The 16,677-nt window shown below is 54.8% G+C and overlaps 1 protein-coding gene across 1 annotated transcript in view; it reads right to left on the bottom strand.

Moving 5' to 3' along the window:
* Nucleotides 1-16,677, bottom strand: part of DCC (DCC netrin 1 receptor) — a 261,487-nt gene that overhangs the window by 20,384 nt on the left and 224,426 nt on the right. Inside the window, exons 4-16 of the mRNA XM_069880977.1 lie at nt 16,287-16,437; nt 15,941-16,077; nt 12,424-12,578; nt 11,281-11,401; nt 9,624-9,864; nt 7,849-8,003; nt 5,616-5,764; nt 5,218-5,356; nt 4,351-4,400; nt 3,754-3,895; nt 3,273-3,383; nt 2,102-2,296; nt 951-1,046 (exon numbers count right to left, since the gene is read on the bottom strand). Of these exons, the coding sequence (XP_069737078.1) occupies nt 951-1,046; nt 2,102-2,296; nt 3,273-3,383; nt 3,754-3,895; nt 4,351-4,400; nt 5,218-5,356; nt 5,616-5,764; nt 7,849-8,003; nt 9,624-9,864; nt 11,281-11,401; nt 12,424-12,578; nt 15,941-16,077; nt 16,287-16,437 (1,842 nt within the window). The remainder of the gene's footprint in view (nt 1-950; nt 1,047-2,101; nt 2,297-3,272; nt 3,384-3,753; nt 3,896-4,350; nt 4,401-5,217; nt 5,357-5,615; nt 5,765-7,848; nt 8,004-9,623; nt 9,865-11,280; nt 11,402-12,423; nt 12,579-15,940; nt 16,078-16,286; nt 16,438-16,677) is intronic.

Genomic DNA, 16,677 nt, shown 5'->3' with positions numbered 1-16,677 from the left:
GCTCCTCGAGGTGGTTCTGAGGCTCCTCGAGGTGGTTCTGAAGCTCTTCGAGGTGGTTCTGAAGCTCCTCGAGGTGGTTCTGAAGGTCCTCGAGGTGGTTCTGAAGGTCCTCGAGGTGGTTCTGAAACTCCTCGAGGTGGTTCTGAAGCTCCTCGAAGCGGTTCTGAAGCTCCTCGAGGCGGTTCTGAAGCTCTTCGAGGTGGTTCTGAAGCTCCTCGAGGTGGTTCTGAAACTCCTCGAGGTGGTTCTGAAGCTCCTCGAAGCGGTTCTGAAGCTCCTCGAGGCGGTTCTGAAGCTCCTCGAGGTGGTTTGAGGCTCCTCGAGGTGGTCCTGAAGGTCCTCAAGGTTTTTTTGATGCTCCTCAAGGTGATTTGATGCTCCTCGTGGTGGTTCTGAAGCTCCTCGTGGTGGTTCTGAAGCTCCTCAAGGTGGTTTGAAGCTCCTCAAGGTGGTTCTGAAGCTCATGGTTGGTGGGAATTCTCATCTCGCGACCTTGAGAACCTTGATGGTTCTTCAAGACCCTTCAGGTCCCACCTCCCTGACCTTCTAGAACCTCCTGGTGGGCCTCCAGCTGCTCCTTTCTCTCCAGAAGCCCCTCAGGGGGTGGCTTTTGAGGTCACTTCCGACCTTCTCGACCCCCCTCAGCTCCACCCGACGTGGTAGAACCTCGAGAAGCCACCTGCTCGTGGAGCTTCGAGAAGATCTTGAGGTCCCTCAGCTCACGGTGAGGGGTGGAAAACCCTCAGAACCTTGAGAACCATGAAGGTTCTTCGAGCTCCTTCAGGTCCCACCACCCCAGAGCTTCTAGAACCTCTTGGTGGAGAAGGCGAAAGGCCCCATCCCACCATCTCCAAGAGGTTCTGGAGGCCCTGGAGCTTCTTCCTTCCACCTCGTGGAAGGGAGGTTGGAGGCACCAGGTTCTCGGGGACCCAGAAGACCTCGAGACTCACCTGTCAGGGACCTGGTGGTGGCGCTTTCGTAGAGCGGGACCCCCTCTCCGGCGTTGTTGAAGGCCTTCAAGGAGATGACGTAGTGAGAACTTGGCTCTGGAGGAGAAAAAGAGAGAAGAGCAGGACCTTAAAGTCCACGTCGAGGCCGGAGAAGAGGAGAAGGTCCTCCTAAACCCCAGGAAGAACCCAGAAAAGCCACCAGGAGAACCACTCGTGGTCAAGTTTGAGGTCTAGGACCTTCGTTGAGGTCCCTCTCGTGGTGGTTTCCACGTTGACGTTGGGTTGAGGAGCTCCAGGTCCGAGTTAAGAGGTGGAGGACACCTCAACCGGAGCTTCTGAGCCACCAGCTGGAGCTCAGGGGGCTTCTATGAAGGTGGGAGGTGAAGGTCGTGGTGGCTCCTGGACCTGGAGTCCATCCCCGTGGAGCTCAGGTGGCCTGGAGACCATCCAACCCGCCCCTAGGACCATCCAGATCTCCTGGAGAAGACCTGGAGTCCATCCCCATGGAGCTCAGGTGGCCTGGGGACCATCCAACCCCCCCCTAGGACCACCTGGTCCATCCCCATGGAGCTCAGGTGCTCGGTTCCTCAAGGTTCCTCAGGTGGAACTTCTCCTCCACTCAACCCCGTGGCCTCCTAGAAGGTTTGGAGCTGGAAGGGACCTCAAGGACCATCGAGTCGTGACCTTCTACGGGGACACGGGGACCTTCTAGCGGCTCCGGTGGCTCTAAGGTCACCTTGGAGACCTCCCGAGGGCCAATTAGTTAATGAATTAACGAGTCTTCTTCTCATCTTGGACCACGGAGAAGCCATCTCCTCGTTTCCATGGAAGTTCTCAAGAAGCTACCAGGAGGAACCCATGAAACCTTGAAGGACTCATCACTATGAGAAGGTCCCGGGGCCTTCTGGAGCATCTTGAGAAGCTCGAAGCCACCAGGAGATGGAGCTTGAGGTCCTCCTGAAGCCGGAGGAGCTGGTGGAGACCACCATCTCCTGAGGTTTGGAGCATCTAGAGCTTCATGAGGGGCCCCGGGATGGTCTAAGATGCAGAAGAAGTTGAGGAGGAAGCGAGGAACCTTCAAGAAAGGTCCAAGCAAGGTGGTTTCTTCTCCTCAGAAGCCCCAGGAGGTGGAAGGGGAAGGTCCTACTCACCCAAGTTGTCGATGGAGAAGAACCTCTGCTTGGCGTCCACCCGGACGGTCTCGGCGTAGGGACTCCCCACCCCGTAGCCGATGATGTAACCGCGGACCAGGACGTTGGGCTTGAGGGGGGGGGTCCAGGTCATGACGATGCTGGTGGCCAAGGGGCGGACGTGGAGGGAGCTGGGCTGGTCGGGGACCTGGGACTCTGAGGTGGACAAGGAGAAGAGAAAAATGGTGAGGAAACATCTCCTAGGGGTTCCTCAGATCCACTCTGAAGGTTCTAGAAGGACTTTATGGAGGAGAAGATGGAGCTGGAGCCTCTTTTATGGAGATTGAGCTTGAGGAAACATCTCCTAGAGGTTCCTCAGCTCCACTTTGAAGGTTCTAGAGGGACTTTATGGAGGAGAAGATGGAGCTGGAGCCCCTTTTATGGAGATTGAGCTTGAGGAAACATCTCCTAGAGGTTCCTCAGCTCCACTTTGAAGGGTCTAGAGGGACTTTATGGAGGACAAGATGGACCTAGAGCACCTTTTATGGAGATTCAGCTTGAGGAAACATCTCCTATAGGTTCCTCAGCTTCACTGTGAAGGTTCTAGAAGGACCTAATGGAGGGTTTGAGGACCTGGAGCCTCTTTTATGGAGGCTGAGCTTGAGGAAACATCTCCTAGAGGTTCCTCAGCTCCACTCTGAAGGTTCTAGAGGGACTTTTTGGAGCCTCCTTCATCCTGGAAGCTTCTAGAAGGTCCCTATGGAGCCTCCATCTATCATTTTATGATTCTAGAAGGTCCCCATGGAGCCTCCTTCACCCTGAGAAGCTTCTAGAAGGTCCCCATGGAGCCTCCATCCATGATTTTATGAGTCTAGAAGGTCCCCATGGAGCCTCCTTCCTCCTGAGAAGCTTCTAGAAGGTCCCTATGGAGCCTCCTCCGTCCTGAGAAGCTTCTAGAAGGTCCCCATGGAGCCTCCATCTATGATTCTATGAGTCTGGAAGGTCCCCATGGAGCCTCCTCCATCCTAGAAGCTTCTAGAAAGCCCCCACAGACCCACCTCTCCCCCTCCACCCCCTCGTTTTTAGGTCTTTATGGAGCTCAACCACCTCTTCCCACCACCTGGTCCTCTCCAGGCCCCTCAGAAGCTTCCGGAGCCCCTGAGGAACCCGGCTTGGAGGCCCTTTCGGTTACCATCGAGGTCGTTCTCGGGGGTCTCGGCCGTGACCCAGTCGGACGAAGGGCCCGTCCCGTTGACCGTCATGGCGGCTACTTGGAAGCTGTAGTGGGTCCCTTTCTCCAAGCCTGGGGGGACCGAGAAGAAGAAGAAGAAACTCAAAAATTGGAGCTTCGAAGCCATCTCCAGGTCCCATCCCACCCCGGAACCTCTTGAGACGCTTTGAGGTTCCTCAACCCGGAGGAGAAGGTGCCCTGGAGACCTCGGAGAAGGTTCTAGAGGGGCAAGAGCCTCCGGAGACGAAGTTTTGGACCTTGACGGGGTGGGACGGGGCGAGGAGAAGGGTTTGAAGGGCCACGAGGTGGTTCCTCAAGCTTCGATCCGGGTTCCTTCGAGAAGAACCGTCTCCCACCAGCCTCGGGTGGGACCTCCAGCATCTCCAGGCGTGGAGGAAGCCCCGAAAGACCCTTGAGGACCTCAAGACGTGGACCTACTGACCTGAGAAGAGGTACCAGAGGTTGGTGGGCTCCAGGGTCTCCATCTCTCCGCGCCGGGTTGTCCTCCGGTGGCGGATCTTGTAGCCCGTGATGAAACCGTTTTGGGTTCCCGGTGGAGGCGGCAACCAGGTCACCTTGATGCTCTGGAGATAGAAACGAGGAGAAGGTCAAGGCCTTGGGGTCCAGCAGGACCTCGAAGACGTGGAAGGAGGAGAAGGTTGAGCTTCTCCAAGCCTCAAACCCTCAAGTTCTTCTCCAGATCTTCATCCGTGACTCCGTCCTCTCCATCTCCACACCTGGAGGACCTTCCGAGCGTCCACAAAAGGTGGTTGAGATGCTTCCAAGGAGCTTCGGGAAGGTCCTTCAGGGCTTGGAGGCTTGAAGCCTCCTCCAAGGTGGGTGGAGAGCAACGGGAGGAGGTTCCTCGAGGTCCCGTGGAGCTCGTGGAGCTCCGGGGGTTGGAGATGAGGAGCTGGAGGGCTTCGAGGTGGAACCTCGAGGTGTGGCTCTCGAGCTTGGGGACCTCCCGTGGTGGAGAAGATGATGGGAGCGAGGGAGAAGGTGGTGAGAAGGTGGTTTTGGGGCCACCTGGACTTACCCTGGAGTTGACCACCTCCAAGGAGACGTTCTGGGGGGGCCCGCTGGGCACTGGAAGAGAAGAAGAAGAAGGAGATGGAGAAGATGAGGCTCTTCCAAGGTGGATGAAGGTCCAGGCAACGTGGCTCGTGGGCCTGGGGTCAAAGATCAGGGACTTGGGGGGGTGGAGGGGTGGGTTGGAGGGACCTTGGAGCTCCTGGAAGGGGTCGGAGGGACCTTGGAGCTCCTGAAATGGACCTTGGAGGGACCTTGGAGCTCCTGGAATGGGTTGGAGGGACCTTGGAGCTCCTGGAAGGGACCTTGGAGCTCCTGGAATGGGTCAGAGGGACCTTGGAGCTCCTGGAATGGACCCTGGAGGGACCTTGGAGCTCCTAGAATGGACCTTGGAGAGACGTTGGAGCTCCTGGAAGGGACCTTGGAGCTCCTGGAAGGGGTCGGAGGGACCTTGGAGCTCCTGGAATGGACCTTGGAGCTCTTGGAAGGGACCTTGGAGCTCCTGGAATGGGTTGGAGGGACCTCGGAGCTCCTAGAATGGACCTTGGAGGGACCTTGGAGCTCCTGGAAGGGACCTTGGAGCTCCTGGAAGGGACCTTGGAGGGACCTTGGAGCTGCTGGAATGGGTTGGAGGGACCTTGGAGCTCCTGGAAGGGAACTTGGAGCTCCTGGAAAGGAACTTGGAGCTCCTGGAAGGGGTGGGAGGGACCTTGGAGCTCCTGGAAGGGACCTTGGAGCTCCTGGAAGGGGTTGGAGGCACCTTGGAGCTCCTGGAAGGGACCTTGGAGCTCCTGGAATGGGTTGGAGGGACCTTGGAGCTCCTGGAATGGACCTTGGAGGGACCTTGGAGCTCGTGGCCCAGGTCCCTTCTCACCATCTGACAAGGTGGAGACGCTGAGCTCGTGGCTGGAGACGCCGGGGCCGTAGCGGTTGAAGGCCACGAGGCGCAGGGAGTACTCGGTGAACTTCTTGAGGGCCTCCAGGCGGTGGGAGAAGCCCTCGACCTCCACGTGCTGGACCAGAGAAGAAGAAGAAGAAGAAGAAAGACTCAATCCATCTTCTTCTAGACCCCTTGGAGGCTTCTCCAAGCCTTGAGGTCTCCAAGACGTGCTTGGAGGAACCTCCTCTGGTGGGAGGTGGCTCCAGATGGACCTTCGAGGCTTAAATACCCCCCGAGGAACCCTTCCAACTTCTCACGTTGGGTCTTCTCGGGGCTCCGAACCCCCCCGAGATGCCACCACCCGAGGTCTTCTCCTCCCTGGAGCTTCTCACCTGCTCCTTGCCGGTCACCGCCTCCTTCCAGAAGAGTCTGTAGCCTTCGACGGGGCCGTTGACGTAAGCCGGAGGGTCCCAGGTGACCTGGAGGGAGGTCGGCGAGGTGGACACCACCCGGAGGTTCTCGACGGGGCCGGGGACTTGAACTGGAGGAGGAAGACGAGAGGATCAGGGGCTGGGGTGGGTCGGAGGGACCTTGGAGCTCCTGGAAGGGACCTTGGAGCTCCTGGAAGGGACCTTGGAGCTCCTGGAATGGGTTGGAGGGACCTTGGAGCTCCTGGCAGGGACCTTGGAGCTCCTGGAAGTGGTTGGAGGGACCTTGGAGCTCCTGGAATGGGTTGGAGGGACATTGGAGGTCTTAGAATGGACCTTGGAGCTCCTGGAATGGGGTTGGAGGGACCTTGGAGCTCCTGGAATGGGTTCAAAGGGACCTTGGAGCTCCTGGAAGGGACCTTGGAGCTCCTGGAATTGGTTGGAGGGACCTTGGAGCTCCTGGAAGGGACCTTGGAGCTCTTGGAAGGGACCTTGGAGCTCCTGGAAGGGACCTTGAAGGGACTTTGGAGCTCTTGGAAGGGACCTTGGAGCTCCTGGAAGGGGTTGAGAGGGACCTTGGAGCTCCTGGAAGGGGTTGGAGGGACCTTAGAGCTTCTGGAAGGGACCTTGGAGCTCCTGGAAGGGGTTTGGAAGGACCTTGGAGCTCCTGGAAGGGACCTTGGAGCTCCTGGAAGGGGTGGGAGGGACCTTGGAGCTCCTGGAATGGGTTGGAGGGACCTTGGAGCTCCTGGAAGGGACCTTGGAGGCACCTTGGAGCTCCTGGAAGGGACCTTGGAGCTCCTGGAATGGGTTGGAGGGACCTTGGAGCTCCTGGAAGGGACCTTGGAGCTCCTGGAAGGGGTGGGAGGGACCTTGGAGCTCCTGGAAGGGACCCTGGAGCTCTTAGAATGGACCTTGAAGCTCCTGGAAGGGATCTTGGAGCTCCTGGAATGGGTTGGAGGGACCTTAGAGCTTCTGGAATGGACCTTGGAGCTCCTGGAATTGGTTGGAGGGACCTTGGAGCTCCTGGAAGGGACCTTGAAGGGACCTTGGAGCTCCTGGAAGGGACCTTGGAGCTCCTGGAAGGGGTGGGAGGGACCTTGGAGCTCCTGGAATGGGTTGGAGGGACCTTGGAGCTCCTGGAAGGGACCTTGGAGGCACCTTGGAGCTCCTGGAAGGGACCTTGGAGCTCCTGGAATGGGTTCAAAGGGACCTTGGAGCTCCTGGAAGGGACCTTGGAGCTCTTGGAAGGGACCTTGGAGCTCCTGGAAGGGACCTTGAAGGGACTTTGGAGCTCTTGGAAGGGACCTTGGAGCTCCTGGAAGGGGTTGAGAGGGACCTTGGAGCTCCTGGAAGGGGTTGAGAGGGACCTTAGAGCTTCTGGAAGGGACCTTGGAGCTCCTGGAAGGGGTTTGGAAGGACCTTGGAGCTCCTGGAAGGGACCTTGGAGCTCCTGGAAGGGGTGGGAGGGACCTTGGAGCTCCTGGAATGGGTTGGAGGCACCTTGGAGCTCCTGGAAGGGACCTTGGAGCTCCTGGAATGGGTTGGAGGGACCTTGGAGCTCCTGGAAGGGACCTTGGAGCTCCTGGAAGGGGTGGGAGGGACCTTGGAGCTCCTGGAAGGGACCCTGGAGCTCTTAGAATGGACCTTGAAGCTCCTGGAAGGGATCTTGGAGCTCCTGGAATGGGTTGGAGGGACCTTAGAGCTTCTGGAATGGACCTTGGAGCTCCTGGAATTGGTTGGAGGGACCTTGGAGCTCCTGGAAGGGACCTTGAAGGGACCTTGGAGCTCCTGGAAGGGACCTTGGAGCTCCTGGAAGGGGTGGGAGGGACCTTGGAGCTCCTGGAATGGGTTGGAGGGACCTTGGAGCTCCTGGAAGGGACCTTGGAGGCACCTTGGAGCTCCTGGAAGGGACCTTGGAGCTCCTGGAAGGGGTCGGAGGGACCTTGGAGCTCCTGGAAGGGACCTTGGAGGCACCTTGGAGCTCCTGGAATGGGGTCAAAGGGACCTTGGAGCTCCTGGAATGGGGTCAAAGGGACCTTGGAGCTCCTGGAAGGGACCTTGGAGCTCCTGGAATGGAGCTTGGAGGGTCCTTGGAGCTCCTGGAAGGGACCTTGGAGCTCCTGGAAGGGACCTTGGAGGCACCTTGGAGCTCCTGGAAGGGGTCGGGAGGCCCTCAAAGACTCCCGGGACTCACGTTCTGGTTGAGTGGCCACCTTGATGGGCTGCGAGCTTTCTCCGGGGCCCCACTCGTTGTAGGCCACCACCCGGAAGCTGTAGGTCTCCTGAGGTCTCAGGTTGCCCACGGTGACCTGGAGGCTCCCGCCCTGCGAGGTGTTGACCGCCCGTTCCCTGCAAGAAAGCCCCGAGAAGCCCCTGAGACCCTCGAGAAGCTCCTCGAGCTCCACCTCGTGGTGGACTCGCAAGCCCCTGAGATACGAGGCTCCATCCGAAGCCTCCTGAGAAGCTTCTGGAGCTCGCGGGGAGGTTCTCCAGCCCTCAGGGCTTCAACGAAGCCTCAGAACCTTCTCGGAGACCTCAGAACCTTCTCGGAGACCTCAGAACCTTCTCCAGGACCTCAGAACCTTCTCCAAGACCTCAGAACCTTCTCCAGGACCTCAGAACCTTCTCGGAGACCTCAGAACCTTCTCCGAGACCTCAGAACCTTCTCCAGGACCTCAGAACCTTCTCCAGGACCTCAGAACCTTCTCGGAGACCTCAGAACCTTCTCCGAGACCTCAGGACCTTCTCCGAGACCTCAGAACCTTCTCCGAGACCTCAGAACCTTCTCGAAGACCTCAGAACCTTCTCGGAGACCTCAGAACCTTCTCCAGGACCTCAGAACCTTCTCCACGACCTCAGGACCTTCTCCACGACCTCAGGACCTTCTTGGAGACCTCAGGACCTTCTTGGAGACCTCAGAACCTTCTCGGAGACCTCAGAACCTTCTCGAAGACCTCAGAACCTTCTCGAAGATCTCAGAACCTTCTCCGGGACCTCAGAACGTTCTCCGAGACCTCAGGACCTTCTCCGAGACCTCAGAACCTTCTCCAGGACCTCAGAACCTTCTCCGAGACCTCAGAACCTTCTCCAAGATCTCAGAACCTTCTCGAAGATCTCAGAACCTTCTCGGAGACCTCAGAACCTTCTCAGAGACCTCAGAACCTTCTCCGAGACCTCAGAACCTCCTTGGAGACCTCAGAACCTTCTCCAAGACCTCAGAACCTTCTCCGGGACCTCAGAACCTTCTCCAGGACCTCAGAACCTTCTCGGAGACCTCAGGACCTTCTCTGGGACCTCAGGACCTTCTCTGAGACCTCAGAACCTTCTCCAGCACCTCAGAACCTTCTCCAGCACCTCAGAACCTTCTTGGAGACCTCAGGACCTTCTCCACGACCTCAGAACCTTCTCCACGACCTCAGAACCTTCTCGGAGACCTCAGAACCTTCTCGGAGACCTCAGAACCTTCTCCAGGACCTCAGAACCTTCTCGAAGACCTCAGAACCTTCTCCAGGACCTCAGAACCTTCTCGAAGATCTCAGAACCTTCTCGGAGACCTCAGAACCTTCTCCAAGATCTCATCTTGGTGGCTCCATGGGATGAAGATCTGAGCTGGTGGCTCCATGGGATGAAGATCTGAGCTGGTGGCTCCAAGGGATGAAGAAGATGGAGCTTCTCCTTCCTTTTAGATGCTTGGAGGACCTCCACCTCCTTCATTTTTGCTGCTTGGAGGACCTCAGCCCACGTCGCTTCAGGTTCTTGGAGGACCCGAGGTCCGAATCCACCCCCAGGACCACGCGAGGTCCTTCAACCCCCTCGAGGAACCTGTCTAGGTGCCTCCAGAGGGCCCCGAGTCCCTTCCAGCTCCAGGCTTCCCGCGAGGTGAAGCTTGAGGAGCACTTGGAAGGTTCTCCTGAGGTTCTGGGACAGCTTAAAGGGAAGGGAGAAGGTCCACGAGGTCTTCCAACTTACCTGTTGACGCCGTCCCTGGAGAAGAAGACCGTGTAGGCCTGGAGGTGGCCTCGGAGCTCCGAGGGGGGACGCCAGGAGAGGCGGACGAAGCGGCTGGAGACCAGGACGGGGACAACGTCGCGAGGGGCGGAGGGGAGGACACCGGAGCCGGGGGAGGCTGGTGGGGAAGGAGAGGAGACAATCAGAGAAGCCGGGGGGCTCGGAGCGGTGGGAAGGGCCGGAGAAGCCACCGAGGGGACCTCTGAGGGGGGTCAAGGGGGGGTGGCAGGAGAAGACAAAGGGGTGGGAGGAAGAGAAGAAGAAGCGAGAGTCAAAGAAGAGCTTGGAGGTGGGTCGCGAGAAGAAGCTTGAGAGGAGATGGAGCCTCCGAGGGCTTCAAGGTCATCAGATCGGGGCTTGGAAGGACCTCGAGGTCCATCCAGGTCCTCCTGGAGGACACGAAGAGGCTGAGAACGTTGAGGTGGCTCATCCCGGCGAGGAGAAACCTCTGTGGAGACCTTCTAGAAGCCTTCAAGCTTCTCTCTGCTGGCTTGGAAGGACCTCGAGGTCCATCCAGGTCCTCGAATGGAGCTCCAAGCTCCATCCAACATCTCCAAGGAGACAGAGAAGCCACCACAGCTCTAGGTGGCCTCGTCTAGGACCTCCTCCTCCACCAGGAGAAGGTTCCTTGGAAGCTCTCGCCCCTCTTGGACCTTCCAACCCTTCTCCTCCTGCATCTTCTGGCCTTCTCCTCAGCTTTTCAGGGCTTGAAGGGCCCTCAAAGGTCTCCTCAGAGGTTTCTCCTCGCCAGGTTGACCCTCCTCACGTTGTCCTCACCACAAGAGCTTCTCCAGCTCCATCGGGGCTTCTCCACGAGCTCCAGAGGAGCCCACGGAGAAGACCTCGAGGGCCGGAGAACCTCCTGGAGGACACGAAGAGGCTGAGAACGTTGAGGTGGCTCATCCCAGCGAGGAGAAACCTCCGTGGAGACCTTCTAGAAGCCTTCAAGCTTCTCTCTGCTGGCTTGGAAGGACCTCGAGGTCCATCCAGCTCCTCGAATGGAGCTCCAAGCTCCATCCAACGTCTCCAAGGAGACAGAGAAGCCACCACGGCTCTAGGTGGCCTCATCTAGGACCTCCCCCCCACACCAGGAGAAGGTTCCTTGGAAGCTCTCGCCCCTCTTGGACCTTCTAACCCTTCTCCTCCTGCGTCTTCTGGCCTTCTCCTCGGCTTCTCGGGGCTTGAAGGGACCTCAAAGGTCTCCTCGGAGGTTTCTCCTCGCCAGGTTGACCCTCCTCACGTTGTCCTCATCACAAGAGCTTCTCCAGCTCCATCGGGGCTTCTCCACCAGCTCCAGAGGAGCCCACGGAGAAGACCTCGAGGGCCGCAGAACCTCCTGGAGGACACGAAGAGGCTGAGGACGTTGAGGTGGCTCATCCCGGCGAGGAGAAACCTCCCTGGAGACCTTCTAGAAGCCTTCAAGCTTCTCTCTGGTGGCTTGGAAGGACCTCAAAGCCCATCGAGAACCTCTCAACCTGAGGTCCCACCACGAGGAAACCTCCGATCTGCTCCATCTCCACCCTCCACGCGTCCACAAAGGTGGTTTAGATGCTTCTAAAGAAGCCGCGGGAAGGGCTGGGTGGGTTAATTAGGTTAATGAGGTTAATTAGTTCCTTACCGGGCTCGGGGATGAGGAGCTGAGCGCTGGCTTGGACCTTCCCGGCTTCGTTCTCCGCGACGCATTGGTAGAAACCTTCATCGGACTTGACCAAGCCCAGAATCCTCAAGTTGCTGCCCCCCTGGAAGGAGAAAAAAAATTAAGATAATGAAGAAAATTAATTAGGAGAACATCGTTTGATGGGACCTCAGAGCTCAAAGCCCCTTCTTGAAGAGCTTTGGAATGGAGCTTGGAGCTCCTGGAATGGGTTAAGAGGGACCTTGGAGCTCCTGGAATGGAGCTTGGAGCTCCTGGAAGGGGGTTGGAGGGACCTTGGAGCTCTTGGAATGGACCTTGGAGCTCCTGGAAGGGACCTTGGAGGGACCTTGGAGCTCCTGGAAGGGACCTTGGAGGGACCTTGGAGCTCCTGGAAGGGACCTTGGAGCTCCTGGAAGGGGTTTAGAAGGACGTTGGAGCTCCTGGAAGGGCCCTTGGAGCTCCTGGAAGGGCCCTTGGAGCTCCTGGAAGGGACCTTGGAGCTCCTGGAAGGGACCTTGGAGGTCCTGGAAGGGACCTTGGAGGGAACTTGGAGCTCCTGGAATGGACCTTGGAGCTCCTGGAAGGGGTTGGAGGGACCTTGGAGCTCCTGGAATGGGTTCAAAGGAACCTTGGAGCTTCTGGAATGGGTTGGAGGGACCTTGGAGCTCCTGGAATGGACCTTGGAGCTCCTGGAATGGACCTTGGAGAGACCTTTGAGCACCTGGAAGGGACCTGGAGCTCCTGGAATGGCTTGGAGGCACCTTGGAGCTCCTGGAAGGGACCTTGGAGGTCCTGGAAGGGGATTGGAGGGACCTTGGAGCTCCTGGAAGGGACCTTGGCGCTCCTGGAAGGGACCTTGGAGCTCCTGGAAGGGACCTTGGAGCTCCTGAAAGGGACCTTGGAGCTCCTGGAAGGGGTTGGAGGCACCTTGGAGCTCCTGGAATGGACCTTGGAGGGACCTTGGAGCTCCTGGAATGGACCTTGGAGCTCCTGGGACGGGTTTTCTCCTCGAAAAACCCCTTCTTTCTAGGTGGCAAACGAGGGGTTTTGGGGCGGAGAAAGACATTTATGGAGTCGACGCCCTGGTAAATGGTTAATAATTAAGAAATGAAGGCCGCTAATTACCACGATCTGGAAATAATCGCTGGGGATCACCACTTCTCCGTTCTTGATCCACTCCACGGTGGGGACGGGCTTGCCGGCCACCGCGCACTCGAACTCGATGTCCAGGCGCTCGTAGGCGAAGAGGCTCCGCGGGCGGGTGAGGAACCAGGGGGGGACTGCGAAGAGATAACGAGGAAACGGCTAATTAGGGCGCAGAGAGCGAATCGGCTCGTTAAGGGGGGAGGAGACGAAGACGCCATCGAAAATAGCGCGAAATCCGCTTCGTTTCTGAGCTTCGAAGCGGAATAAGAGGCTTGAAATTTGGGTTTAATTCATTTTTTAGCTCGATAATTAATTAAAGCCGCGATTTAATTGCTTCTGAGAGAAGGAAAGAGGCGTTTAATTGTCTTGGAGCGAGAGGAGAGGGAAGGAAAGCTCGTTAAGTTAATTTTTCCTTTGAAGGAACCTTTGAAGGAACCTTTGGAACCTTTGGAACCTTTGAAGGAACCTTTGAAGAAACCTTTGGAACCTTTGAAGGAACCTTTGAAGGGACCTTTGGAACCTTTGAAGGAACCTTTGGGACCTTTGGAACCTTTGAAGGAACCTTTGGGACCTTTGGAACCTTTGAAGGAACCTTTGAAGGAACCTTTGAAGGAACCTTTGGAACCTTTAGGACCTTTGGAACCTTTGAAGGAACCTTTGAAGGAACCTTTGGGACCTTTGGAACCTTTGAAGGAACCTTTGAAGGAACCTTTGGAACCTTTGGAACCTTTGGGACCTTTGGGACCTTTGAAGGAACCTTTGAAGGAACCTTTGGGACCTTTGGAACCTTTGAAGGAACCTTTGAAGGAACCTTTGGAACCTTTGGAACCTTCAGAACCTTTGAAGGAACCTTGGGAACCTTTGGGACCTTTGGGACCTTTAGGACCTTTGGAACCTTTGAAGGAACCTTTGAAACCTTTGAAGGAACCTTTGAAGGAACCTTTGGAACTCATTTCTCTTATCTCATATCTCATCTCTCATATCTCATTTCTCATCTCTCATCTCTCATCTCTCATCTCCTATCTCCTATCTCCTATCTATCATCCCATATCTCATATCTCGTATCTCATATCTCATATCTCATATCTCATATCTCATATCTCATATCTCATGCCTCATATCTCCTATCTCCTATCTCCTATCTCCTATCTCCTATCTCATCTCTCATCTCTCATCTCTCATCTCTCATACCTCTTATCTCATACCTCATCTCATCTCATATCTCATATCTCATATACATCATCTCATGTCATATCTCATCTCTCATATCTCATCTCTCATCTCTCATCTCTCATCTCTCATCTCTCATCTCTCATCTCCTATCTCCTATCTCCTATCTCATATCTATCATCTCATATCTCTTACCTCATCTCTCATCTCTCATCTCTCATCTCTCATCTTTCATCTCTTATCTCTCATATCTCATACCTCATATCTCATATCTCATATCTCATTTCATCTCATATCTCATATCTCATATACATCATCTCATGTCATATCTCATATCTCATATCTCATATCTCTTATCTCATATCTCATATCTCATATCTCATATCTCTCATCTCTCATCTCTCATCTCTCATCTCTCATACCTCTTATCTCATATCTCATCTCATCTCATATCTCATATACATCATCTCATGTCATATCTCATATCTCTTATCTCATATCTCATATCTCATATCTCATATCTCATATCTCATATCTCATGTCTCATGTCTCATGTCTCATCTCCTATCTCCTATCTCCTATCTCCTATCTATCATCTCATATCTCATCTCTCATACCTCTTATCTCATATCTCATGTCTCATATCTCATATCTCATATCTCATCTCTCATCTCTCATCTCTCATCTCTCATATCTCATATCTCATCTCTCATGTCTCATGCCTCATGTCTCATCTCCTATCTCCTATCTCCTATCTATCATCTCATCTCTCATCTCTCATCTCTCATATATCTCATATCTCACGTCTCATCTCTCATATCTCATATCTCTTATCTCTTCTCTCATATCTCATATCTCATATTTCATCTCATACCTCATCTCTCATCTCTCATCTCTCATCTCTCATCTCTCATCTCTCATCTCTCTTATCTCTTATCTCTTATCTCTTATCTCTTATCTCTTATCTCATCTCTCATCTCTCATCTCTCATCTCTCATCTCTCATCTCTCTTCTCTCTTATCTCTTATCTCTTATCTCTTATCTCTTATCTCATCTCTCATCTCTCTTATCTCTTATCTCTTATCTCATCTCTTATATCTCTTATCTCTTATCTCTTATCTCTTATCTCTTATCTCTTATCTCTTATCTCTCATCTCTCTTATGTCTTATCTCTTATCTCGTCTCTCTTATGTCTTATCTCATCTCTTATCTCATCTCTCATCTCTCATCTCTCATCTCTCTTATCTCTTATCTCTTATCTCTTATCTCTTATCTCTTATCTCTTATCTCATCTCTCATCTCTCATCTCTCATCTCTCATCTCTCATCTCTCTTATCTCATCTCTCATCTCTCATCTCTCATCTCTCATCTCTCTTATTTCTTCTCTTATCTCTTATCTCTTATCTCTTATCTCTTATCTCTTATCTCTTATCTCTTATCTCTTATCTCTTATCTCTTATCTCATCTCTCTCTTCTCTCTTCTCTCTTCTCTCTTCTCTCTTCTCTCTTATCTCTTATCTCTTATCTCTTATCATCTCTCATCTCTCTTATCTCTTATCTCTTATCTCTTATCATCTCTCATCTCTCATCTCTCATCTCTCATCTCTCTCATCTCTCATCTCTCATCTCTCATCTCTCTTATCTCATCTCTCATCTCTCATATCTCTTATCTCATATCTCTTATCTCATATCTCTTATCGCATATCTCATATCTCTTCTCTCTTCTCTCTTCTCTCTTCTCTCTTCTCTCTTCTCTCTTCTCTCTTCTCTCTTCTCTCTTCTCTCTTCTCTCTTATCTCCTTCCATCCCACCTCGTTTCCCACCGTATCTTATCACCACATAAAAACAGGCTGAGAGGGGCTGAGGGACTCGTGGTTCTTCACCCTGGAGAAGAGAAGCCTCCACGCAGGAGACCTTCAAGCCTCTTCCACTCTGGAAAGAGCCTCCAGCAAGCTCTGAAGGCCTCTTGATCAAAGGTCCCACTGATAAGACCCGGAGAACACCTCGAAGCTTCAAGAGGGGACCTTGAGACGAGCCCTTAGCTCGAAAGGTCCCCCTGGGAGGCTGAGGAGCTCCTGGTCGAGGTTCCTCAGAGCAGTGGTGGCCGCCCCATCCCTGGAGGCCTTCAAGGCCACCTTGGATGGAGCTTGGAGCCCTCAATCTTTGAGAAGACCCTAAACTCATTGACTTTTCTTCAGGAGACATCGAACCTTCTGGCTTCCGAGGGTGGGAATGGAAGCGACTCGAGGAGCTGGAAGTCCAAAAATCCTCGAAAAAGGGACTTATGGACCATGAAAAATGAAATTGGAGAGGTTGACGAGCTTACCCATCACCGAGAGCTCCGCCGAGCCACTGCTGGTCTCGTTTCTGTAGGTGACCACGCACGTGTAGGTCCCGGCGTCGGCGTCCGTCACGTTGGAGATGAGGAGGTTGCTCCCGGCCAGTAACGAGTATTTCCTGGACCTGGAAACATCGTTACGTTAGCGCCTTCGTTAAGAGAAACACCTCAGGCGTGTCCTTCCAGAGACGTTGCTCTTCTCCGGACGTCCTCAACCTCCTTCTCGAGGTGAGGAACCAGGATGAAACCCACCATCCAAGGCTTGGGCCCACCAGAGGTGAGTCTAGAGGGAGAAGAAGCTCCTTGGACCTTCTTAAGGTTCCTCCTTCCTTACCTGAGGGGGAGAACTTCATCTCCTCGCAGCCAGGTGAAGGTGGGGGGGGGGGACCCGGCCACGCAGCACTCCAGGACGGCGTCTTCTCCTTGCGTGGCCACCACGTTGGACGGTCTCTGCAGGAAGAACTGCTGCCTGGCGAGCCCTGGATCTGCAAGGGAAGACGAAGCCGTCGAGGTCCTCACCACCCCAACGAAGCCTTCTCCTCGCTGGGGACGCCCGGAGCTCCAGAGCCAGCGGGAGGTGGAGCTCGATGGGCTTGGAGGTCCCTTCAACCCAACCCAACCCAACCCAACCCAACCCAACCCAACCCAACGGTTCGATGAGGCCGTGAAATACGGTGAGAGAAGAGAAAGTGGAGAGAGGAGATGAGGAGTGGAAGAACTTGAAG

Source organism: Phaenicophaeus curvirostris, chromosome Z (assembly GCF_032191515.1).
Source record: "Phaenicophaeus curvirostris isolate KB17595 chromosome Z, BPBGC_Pcur_1.0, whole genome shotgun sequence".
Taxonomy (NCBI): Eukaryota; Metazoa; Chordata; class Aves; order Cuculiformes; family Cuculidae; genus Phaenicophaeus; species Phaenicophaeus curvirostris.
The sequence above is the reverse complement of the archived record's forward strand: the minus strand, read 5'-3'. Positions and strand labels throughout refer to the sequence as shown.